This window comes from Equus quagga, chromosome 2 (genome assembly GCF_021613505.1).
Source record: "Equus quagga isolate Etosha38 chromosome 2, UCLA_HA_Equagga_1.0, whole genome shotgun sequence".
NCBI classification, from domain to species: Eukaryota; Metazoa; Chordata; class Mammalia; order Perissodactyla; family Equidae; genus Equus; species Equus quagga.
This window is the reverse complement of record NC_060268.1, coordinates 95,585,905-95,596,618: the sequence shown is the minus strand read 5'-3', so window position 1 is coordinate 95,596,618 and position 10,714 is coordinate 95,585,905. Positions and strand designations below refer to the sequence as shown.

The following is a 10,714-nucleotide window of genomic DNA, read 5'->3' as shown; positions in this document are numbered from 1 at the left end:
GGAGGGAGGGAGGAGGGAGATGCAGGACCAGGAGGGAGGGAAGAGGCTCAGGAGGAAGAGGTGAAGGCCTGGGGTGGGTGAGTGGACACCAAGGGCAGCAGAGCTGGATGGGGGTGTGTGTATCAGAGAGAGAGAGAGAGTGCGTGTGTGTGAGTGTGTAAGCGAATGCATGTGAGAGCATCTCTAATGTGGGAAACACTCAGCCAGTTGAACTGTAAGGTCTTTCAGCCTGTGATATTCTGTGATGTCCACAACCTGCGGGGGATTCTGCAACTGACTCTGCACATGAGTTTGTTATTACAAACTCTTTGTAAATATTATTTTGATGAGGTGTAATAGTTCATCAAATGCAGCCATAGTTTATTTAGTCATTCCTGGGTGGTTGAACATTTAGTTTCCTTGAACTTGTCGAATGATTTTGAATATGTCGTGATGTACATCTCCACACCTGAGCCAGGTTTCCTTGGACTAAATTCCCAGGTGAGCAATTAATAGGTCTGAGAAAATGACTATTTTTCAGGCTCTTGATTCAAATGCCAAATACTTCCCAAAACAGTTATTTCAAATTTTCGAAAACTTTTTATCATGGAAATATGTTAAATGTACACGGAAAAAATAGAATGAATGGTATAATGAATCCCCATTCCTAACTCCCAGCTTTAGTAATTATCAGCATTTCAAGAATCATTTTTAATCTTTATTTTGGGAAAAGGAATATATCTCGATTTAACCAATCTCTGATTGATAACTCTGTAGGTTCTCTCAAAGCTTTCATTATCGCACAAAGTGCTGCAGTGAGAATCCTTGTCACAAATCCTTGAGCACCCCTGGAGCTCTTTCTTTAGCATAAATTCTTGGATAGAATTTTCGAGCCAAAGTCTGCACGCAGTTTCAAATGACTTTTACGTAATTGTTTTGTAGAAAAGTTGTATCAAATTATTCTTCTGTCATTGTCTAAGAGTGTCCATTTCCTCTTGTCTTTTAGGGTTCCTTTTAATATCTTCAGTTTGATGAGTGAAGAATAGATCTCACTGTTTCAGTTCACATCTCATAATTACCAATGAGGCTGAATTTTTAAATATATTTATTTCCCATTTCTATTTTTTCTCATGTGAATTAACCCCTTCTTGTCTTTGTTTCGGTGTTTTCCTTCCTTTACTGCTTTGGAAGAGCTTCTCATAGGTTGCGCATCGGTAGCGTCCAAGCAGGAGCGGATGGCATAGTAAGGGTCCTTTAAGGAAGGGGCCATTTGCAGATTCTGTCAATGAAGTTTAGGGACCCGACCGGAGCAGTGCAGAACCCTGGGCTCGCAGCAGTGGGAGCCGTTCCCACCCCTCGGCCCCGGGACGCCAGGACAGGGCAGTCCCAGCAGGTGGGGTACGGAGAGGCCCTGACCGCAGCCCTGTCCTCCTCGGAGGGGGAAGGCAGAAGCCAATTCGAGACCATGCAAGGAGGGGAGTGTGACGCTAATTCCCCAGTCTGGCACTTCCACTCCCTTCCGTCCCCTGCAGGGGCCTCCGATTGGCCAGACCAACAGGAGCAAAGGACCGGAGAACTGAGGGCTCCTGCCGGCCCCGGACAGCAAGCAGGGGGACAGTGTCAGCGAGTAATCCAGGGGCACACAGGCAATGCCCAGCACGTTTTCAAAACACTAACTTTCTTATCTGGGATACGCCTTTTAAACTCATTTCCTCAGTCTGTCTGCAGTATTTTTAGGACCTTAAACTGTAATGATGTCGTGGCACTGTGGCAGCTGTCCGTGACGACCTCACTGGTGGGGCCTACTGAGGAGAGCACGCCCCCAGCTGCATCATTACTCGACCAGATACGGCGTTCTCTCTCCAGAGTGGGGAGGAAAGATGTGTTTAAAAGACTGACTAGCAAAGCCCCACTTTGGCAGCTGCTGCTTCTAGCAGAGACCACAGCGCCTCCTGGGTTGTGGTCCCGTTGCTCCCTCGCTCTGTGAGACCAGTTGTTGAAGGGGCTGCTCTCAGCGGGTGCCAGCTGGCAGAGGACTGTATCTTCCTTAGGGCTGCCCTAGACCCTCTGTGGACTCAGCCTGGGGCGCGAGAGCTGGATCGACTGGTCCCGCTTGAGAACTGATGCTGCTTACAACAACAGTGCGGAACCGAGGGCTGAACGGACAGGAGTCGTGGGCTCTGCCGCTAAACCTCTGCCGCTTGGAACTGGCCTCGGTGGGACTGTTTGCATTGCAGGCATCAGATGCAACAGATCAGGCTGCCCTCCTGTCCCAAGCTGGTTATCCTCTGCCGGCTGCTCTGCATGGCTGGCCTGCTCTCTGAGCCCATGGGGAGTGGGCCTGAACTTGCTATTGTTCCACCGTGCTCCCTCTCCACGACTCCCGTCCCTCCCCATCCCACTGGCTCCTACAGGGCTGGGGTGCAGAGGGGGATTGGAGCTGCCCCTCGGTGGGCCTCTAGCTATCTCTTCCCTCGTCCAGAGGTGGGCGATGGAGCCCAGTGCTTGTCCAGAGGTGGGCGATGGAGCCCAGTGGGGCCATCTCTTTCCAAGTCCTTCAGCGACGAGTCTGGCAGCTCCTCCTCGGGATGTGGGGTGATTGTCTCCTGTTGTCCTCAACGAGTCCCCGTCCATATACTGACCATTGAGGCCCTTGGAGAAGATAGCCTTGCTTACAACTCGATCACATTGAGGAGGCTGTCGCTGCCGGGCTCTGCAGACCCTCTGTACTGCGGGAGGCCGGGCCGGAGGGAATGGCTCTTTGTTAGGGAACGCCTGGGCGATGCCTGGGATGGAGTTGTTTATGGGTGTGGGGAGGGCAACAGTGCTGTGTGCCATGAGGCGGGGAGATTCTGATGTTCCAGAAGCGGCCTGATGGGGAGCTTACCCAAGGTGTGGTGGGGGAGGAGAGGCGGGGAGGTCTCCGTGATGATGACCAACCTTAGCAAGGTTCTGCCGCAGGTCACTTCTGTGTTCCCGTAGCTGGGGGAAATCAGGGAGGAAGAGGCCGGTTTCACCCTGAGGTCATTGTGGGGTGGAGAAAGGGAAAAGCTCCATCGGGTGAGGCAAGGAGGCCAGGAAGTGGAAGCAAGCGGTGTGTGGGAGAACGTAGGCTCGGGGACTTATGGGCGGGCGTGTGCACGCGTGTGTGCATGTGTGTGTGTGCATGCGCATGTGAGTGTGTGCTTGTGTGCATGCATGTGAGTGCTCTGTGTGTGCATGTGTGTGCGCACGTGAATCTGTGTGCATGTGGGTGGGCGTGTGAGCCTGTGTGCGCATGGGCAGTGGTGGAGTTACTGAGCTGCTTCCAGCCTCAGGAGCTTAAGCAGCTGGTTGGACCCTTCAGAGAAAGGTGGTCCCTGAGCACTGAGGACACCAGACGAGCAACATTGCTGTGATGAGCGCATGGTCAGCAAGTTGTCTGGTTTTGTTTTCTTAACAGAGCTGAGGGTCTGCAACACCAGCCAGGAAGCTCAGGTCATGTGTGCGCACCTGTGGCGGGAATGCTAGACCCCTCTGACCCGCTCGCTGCCAGTCGTTCTCCTGTTTCTCCTCGCAGCCCTTTTGGTTTCACGTGAGCAGACGGGACACTCTGCGTCTGTCTCCTGCGGGGTCTGGCAGGGAGAAGTTGTTTTAAGTACCACTGATCACGTCGTTTTCATTCTGAAACCTATAATTGTAAAACTCTCAAGGTCTGGGTTGACCTGAGATGTCCTCCCGCAGGAGAAGCGGGGCTTCTGCTCGAGGCCCTGCTGCTCCTCTCTGGCCTCACGGGCCAGCTGGGTTGTGCAGCCCGATGCCATTTGTGAGGAACCCGTCAGCTCTCTCCAGTGGCCCTTGGCTCTGCACCCATTCCAGGTTTATGTTAGAAGCCTTTTTCCATGTTTTTGTGTGTTTAACTGACCGGGGCTTCTGTGCCCTCTTCCCCGTTCTTGAGTTCTTGATTTTGCTGCTTCTGTCTGATTTGAAGAACACCTTGGGGGAATTTTTTCAGGCAGGGCACTCAGGGGACAGTCTTTCTAGGCACACGTGTCACCCTGGAGTATGCCTTGGCTTCAGCTTTTCTGCAGGCGTGCCCTGTGGCCGCAGCTGGGGAGCAGGGCCCTCAGAGCGCAGGCGGAGGCCCCTGCTGTGGCGGGCGCATTTCCACGCCTCCTGAGTCTCAGCCCGAGCTCTTGGTGCCTCTCACCGGACCCTCAGAGCCACACTGCTCAGACGTCGTTGTGCAGCAGATGCCTGCCACTTGGAGGCAGAGTCAAGTCGGCGGGTCTGGGAGGACCCAGCGCTGCTGTCCACGGGCCGCACAGAGCGGCAGCTTCAGAGCCGGTGAAGCACGGGCACGACATGACTCATGGCGCTCGGTGCTCGGGGCTGTGTCCTGCGAGGGAGGCAGGGGGCTGTGACGGGACAAGGGGCTCCCCGGCCTGGAACAAGAGCTCCTCTGCCCTCCTCCACCCCTGCCCACTCCCCTGCCAGTGCCCGTGGGCTGCTCCTCCCTGAAGGGGGGAGTCCTCCTCCCCTCCACGTCCTCCTCCCCTGCCACTGAGGACAAGGCCCCCCTCCCCAGCCCTGGGGTGAGGGAGCTCAGGGTGGCGGCCGAAGGTGGCTGGTCCTGGCTTCAGTGACGGAGCAGAGGCTGGGCCGGCCTTTGCCTTTGTTCACACACTGGGGACACGTCCGCCGAGCATGTCTCTGCCCCGCAGGAGCCCCTGATGGAAGGGGTGAGTGACAGCCCGGGCATGACGAGCGCTGTCACAGCTCTGGGCCCCGGGCCTGGGCAGGAAGGAGGAGGTGCCGCGGGCCAGAGCGGGTCCGTGATGGCTGTGTGTGGAACTACGCCTGAGAGAGTGAGCAGGGACAAGCCAGGCGGAGAGGACCGAGGGCAGGGGTGGCGCTGGAGGGGACAGGCACGGGCGCGGCTGTGGACACGAAGCACTTGGCGGGTGAGAAGTGCAGAGGTGTATATGTGCCTGGGCCCAGCTGGGGACGGGGAGGCAGTGGTGGGTGAGGCGGCCGGAGACGCAGGCAGAGAGCAGCTCGGGGACTACATGTGTGTCCTGCCTGGGCTGTCCCGTGGGTTTGGGGACAAAATTCCCCAAACTCCTGTGTCTGACTTCATGCATTTAAGCAGATGGTCTTCACCCCGACTTCACGGACCTCTCAAGGCCCCCCCAGGCCGCCTCTGAGCGGATGCCTGTCTCCTCCCTCGGTCTATGGGGAAGACACCCCCACCTGCAGCCTCTCCTGCTCTGCCTCCAGGCTGTGCAGCCCCGTCCTGTCCAGTCCCGTCGGAAGTGCTCTTCCACCTCCTTCGCTCTACAAACCCAACTCTTCTCTGATCTTGACCCCTCCCGGTGGTCACGTGGAGCTGGTTCCTCATCTGTGTCCGTGCGCACAGGGGCCAAGTGTGCTCACCTTGTAACTAACAGACTGTGCGGTGGCCGCCCTGTGAGCATCTGGGGCCTCGGACCCAGTTCTGCCTCTCCCTCCACTCGGTTTATCTGCTTCTCCGTTTGCTCTGCGTCCAGCTGGCGCATCTCCTGTTGCCCAGTCGACTCTTCATTTGAGCTTGTCCCCACCCTGCCCGAGATGCCCTTTCCACCAACTGAACCAGCCCGTGGGCTGTGCCCTCCTCTGCCAGGGAAGCTGCTGCTAAGTCACCAGGGACCCCCCACCCCTCAGATCCAGGGGTCCCTGAGACTGGCCCCGTCCCTCTCAGCCCTGCCCCCTGGTTTGTGCCGCCATCCCCAAGCCCACGCCGCTAGGCGCTTTCCCTCTGCCCAGGCTGCACCTCGTGGAAAGGCCTGGCCCCCGTCCATCCCTGGCTCCCAGGCTGGCTGAAGTCCGGCCTCCACTCACTGGCCGGCTGCTCCAGGTGACAGTTCTCCCAGCTCCAGACCTCTGCCACCCCACTTGCTGGGCCTGGCTGCGTGTCCTCCCTGGGGGTCCCCACTCGCTGGGCCCAGCTGCGTGTCCTCCCTGGGGTCCCCACTCATTGGGCCTGGCTGCGTGTCCTCCCTGGGGACCCCCACTCGCTGGGCCTGTCTGCGTGTCCTCCCTGGGGGTCCCCACTCATTGGGCCTGGCTGCGTGTCCTCCCTGGGGGCTCCCACTCACTGGGCCTGGCTGCATGTCCTCCCTGGGGGCCCCCACTCGCTGGGCCTGGCTGCGTGTCCTCCCTGGGGGTCCCCACTCATTGGGCCTGGCTGCGTGTCCTCCCTGGGGTCCCCACTCACTGGGCCTGGCTGCATGTCCTCCCTGGGGGCCCCCACTCGCTGGGCCTGGCTGCGTGTCCTCCCTGGGGCTCCCCACTTGCTGGGCCTGGCTGGGGGTCTCCCTGGGGGTCTTTTGTCTTCCTATTTGGGCAATGCCTGGCTCAGAGCCGCTGCTCACAGATATCTGTTGAATGAGTGTGCAAGTGCGATCCCCTCCACGTGCAGTGCCTTGGGGGCGGGGGCCATGTATCCTCCACCACATGCTGACAGAGGCTGCCCATGCTGGTCTGCCAGATGTGTTTGTTGATTGACAGTCTGATACCACTGGTTTGGTGCCAACTCCTTTAAGTGGACTAAATACACACGCGTGTGCACGCACGTGCACACACACACACACACACACACACTAGGGGCGTGGATGTTAAAAGTCCAGTGTATGGGCCCCAGGAGCTCCCTGGAAATTAGCAAGAGAGCTTTCTGTGATGCCGAGAATGTTTTGTATCTGCTTCTGATCCAGACCCTGTTGGCCCCTCCTGGCTTCCCTCGGGGGAGGTGCAGCCCTGACAGGTCCTGGGTGGTTTCGGAGCATAGAGGACATGGCTTGTCCTGGGCATGGCCAGTCACCTGAATGACATCTTCCCTCTCATGGGACCTTCTCCACCCACTCTGATGGGCACCCCCTTCAGGCAGGGCAAGGCAGAACTTTGATATCTGGATAATTCTTGGGAACAAGGCCATGCATGTGGGAGAGGCAGACCCATTTGGCCATTTCATCATCTTATTTTCCTTCGATATCTGGCTTAAAGTGAGGCCCACATCAATGGAAAACAAAACAAGCAGACAGGATGAGGACATTCTTTGTATGTTTACTATGATACGGCAAGATTTTCCAGATCAGAGCCAGTTATCCCCGCCACAGGCAGCAGCCTCAGGGCAGATGCCTTCACGTGACCCAAAGGACATCCCCAGACATGACATTGAGACAATGCTCCATTTCTCTGACGATGACTTCTCCAAGTGCATATATAATAAATAAATAGAAAATACATCTTTGTCCATGGTGACACCTACATGAAATGTTTACATACAACACACCATACATCTAATTCCCGAAAAAGGACCAGCTATTTCGGCAACAGGAAAAAGACAGGCATTTCAGGGGAGTGCTGTCTTCCTTGAAGGCCTAACTCATTTTAGTGCTCACAGACAGAAAGAATGACGAGAACAATTTTCTAAGCAAGGAAAAAAATGTGTGCTACCAAGAGCGTGCCTGGACACGGGCTCTTGGCGAATCGCATAGAAAAGAAAGTTTTATGCACAGATCCTGCACTGTCAGACATACGCACAACTCTGAGGATTTTCAAATAGATACTTTTTGAAATGAAGGAACCAAAGACAGTCGACATTCCCAGCCACTTGAAGTGATCACATCCTCAGTGGTTCACAGTGTGAGACCCTCGCGTTGGAAGAGTTTGGAAAACTCAACAGAACTTAGACAAGAACATGAGGTCATTTTAACTCTCCTCCCCATCGCCTCCTCCCTGATCTGCCTGGAAGAGTCCTTCCTGGGCTCAGGGCCTCGAAGCAGCCGTATCTCAAGAGGCAGAGCCCCTCACCTCCAAGCAGCTGACAGGCCTGTTTGGTGGGGATTCCTCTCTGCAGTTGGTCCAGCCTGGAGCGGACTCGCTGGCCACGTCTCATGGGTGCAGCTGGACAGAGGGAGCGAAGGAAGCCCCCAGAAGGGAGGAGTCTGTGGTGGGGACAGGAAAGGGGACATGTTGTTCCTCACGAGACCCAGGGCGACTCTGGCACCTCACGAGGCGGGATCAACTGCAGGGCGAGTCTCCTCCTCCTGGGAGCCCCTCTGCTCTGTCCCGGGGGGCAGGGAGAGCAGGGTCGTTGGCAGGAGCTGCGAGGGCCTGGGGCAGCCCAAGAGTGGCCTGGTTGGCTCACTGGAAATGCTCCAGCATGCTGATGCTGCCCGGGGCCGCACCTGCAGACCTCAGACGGATAGCACCAGTGATTGCAGCCGCTGTGCGCCACGGGGTGGCAGGTAGTGTGGACAAGGCAGAGGCTGCAGGGCGGCCACGGCCCAGGGGAGAGAGCCCTGTGTGCAGAGGCCCGGGCGGGAAACAGTCATCGGCCAATTCTCTTTCTATTCTGATCACTTTTCCCTGCCAGGAGACTTGCTCCCGTTTCGGGAAGCTCCCTCAGGAGCACCCGGACGCCCTGGGCGGGCGGTTGAGGCAGTGTGGTGTGGCAGCAAGTGCTGGGAGTGGGGCTCCCATCCTGGCCCTGCCGTGGCCGTGTGGTTCTTCCCCATCTCAGGGTCTCATGTGCCCCCTCTGTGAAAGGAAGGCTTTGCACTAGATAGTTCCTAAGGTCCTTTTCAGCTCTGAAACCCTAGGCTCACCAAAGTATGAGCATGTTCTCGGGTCCCCCAGAGTGCTCCCTGGTCCCTGAGGAACAGCCAAATGAGGCCCCAAAGTAGTAGCTCGCTTCCCTCAACTTGGCTCCGCCCTCCCCTGGAGTCAGCTGGGGTTGGCTGGGGACCAGATTCCCCAGTGGTCTGGGAGTGGGTCTCCTGATGTACCGTCTCTGCTGCTCCCTTCTGAGAGTCAGCAAATCAAGGGCAGAGGGTGACCTTGCAGCCACTCGGCCTCAGCAGCTGGGAGGAAGGGCTCAACCCCGAACCGCTCCAGTGGCTGCGCCGTCTCTGCCCACTTTTCCTGCCAGCCCCGTCGCCCTCCTGGCCCACCCATGCACGGGAAAACCTTCCCCTCCTCAACTGTCATTGGTCCCCATCTGGCCTCTCTTCATGCTCTCTGCTCAGCATCAGACGGCACGTACACCTGCCTGCTGTCCTCTCAGATTGCCAGCTCCTCACCCTAGGCATTACTTCTCACCCTCCATCCTGTAGGCCCCCCCGGGGTGCCAGCATCACGGATGTTGGCTGAGAAGGATGTCCTCACCCACTGCTGGGTTCCAGGTTTGATGGGAAAAGCCACAGCCTCCAGGAATCTCAGAACTGAGAGGCCTTTAAAAGTTGGCTGGTCCAACTCCCACCTGGGACCTGATGTCCCTTGAGAGGCTGACCCTGCCAGGGCAGGGCTTGCTGTCCCCAGGGGCCGACGGCTCTACCTACATGACATCTCCTGAGAGGCTGACCCCACCAGGGCAGGGCTCACCGTCCCCAGGGGCAGACGGTTCCAGCCTGGCAGCTCTGCCTGCACAGCAGCCCCTGGTCCTGTGGCAGTGGGCTCTTGCTTACAGACAGGAACAAAGACTCCTTGCGGCTGGGGCTCTTTGTCCTACATCTACCGCCATAAGGTGCGTGTTGGAGAGCAGGGGGTCTGTGAATGACCTGGCCCCTGGGCTGCCTCCCAACCAGGGCAGGACTCCTGCCAAAGTGGACCTTGCTGCCAGCCCAGGTCTCCTCGTGGTCCCCACACACCCACTGAAGAGGCACAGATTGGAGAGCAGCACCCAAGAGGCTGCAGGAAAGAGGTTCCGGCATTGGCCAACACTGTCCCGGGGCTGCAGGTAGACGCTTGAGTAGGGCAGGTGGCAGCAGTAGGGTCTCCGGCAGGGCCCATCAGGGCTGACACGTGGCCCTTCCAGCAGCTGCTGGATGGGGCAGGGGGAACCAGCCGTTGCCCTCCCTAGTCTGCTGCCAGAGTCCACCGTCACGGTCCCCCATGGGGGCACCAAGGAGGCAGCCGCTTACAGCTTCTTCTTTCTCACCACGGGGATGGGCACAACTTGGAAGATTTTGGCCTTGTGGTCCTCAGTGTCCAGAGTCACCCAGGTGGGCCGGAAGCTGCCTTTGAAGCCGATGAATGCCATTTTCTCTGAAAAGCAGCAAGGAGTCACATGAGCAGAAACCCCAAGAGAGACGATCTATACCCCGCCACCTTCCGAGGCTCCCCATTGCTGTTCTGCAGCCCCTCCCAGCTACCTCCCCCCAGTCACACTGGACTGTCCCCCTGTGAGGATCTCTGTGCCCAGCTACTGACCATACCTGGCGTTTGTTTTTAGGGGGCCCTCAGGGTCTCCCCTGAGCCCCCACGGTCACCTGCAGAGGACAGTGGCTCTGCTTTACACGGGAGACCTCCCAGGAACCCAGCCACTCATGAGCTGGCCCATCACTGGCGAATCCTGCCCCCTCTTAAGCTCACTGTCCCCATCGGCCAACAGTGGCCTTTGGCTACAAGATTTCTTCTCTAGCTCTAACGTTCTGTGGCTTTACAAGGAGTTGTCCAAGGGCAGAGTAAAAGGTGCAGCCCGGAGCCCACGCATACTCCTGGCTGGCACTCGGAGTCCGACCGCCCGAGGGTCGTGGGGACCTAGGTTGACACTTGGGGACGGCCTAGCCTGGCAGCACTCATCTGTCACCACTGGGAAAGCACCATTTGGCTTGGGTCACCCGTGTACATCAGCTCTTGGCAACCAGGTCCTCATTTAAAAGACAGAGACTCCAAAATGATTTCAGGCCAGGCTGGGCATGGTGCTCCCTTGGGC

General features: G+C 57.5%; 1 protein-coding gene across 10 annotated transcripts in view; it reads right to left on the bottom strand.

Annotated features, from left to right (window-relative positions):
- Positions 1–7,038: 7,038 nt before the first annotated feature.
- Positions 7,039–10,714, bottom strand: part of CEMIP (cell migration inducing hyaluronidase 1) — a 144,295-nt gene continuing 140,619 nt past the window's right edge. For all 10 annotated transcript variants that reach the window (XM_046653314.1, XM_046653321.1, XM_046653322.1 and 7 more), the window contains one exon: positions 7,039–10,044. In XM_046653314.1, coding sequence (XP_046509270.1) covers positions 9,917–10,044 — 128 coding nt within the window. In that variant the 3' untranslated portion in view covers positions 7,039–9,916. The remainder of the gene's footprint in view (positions 10,045–10,714) is intronic.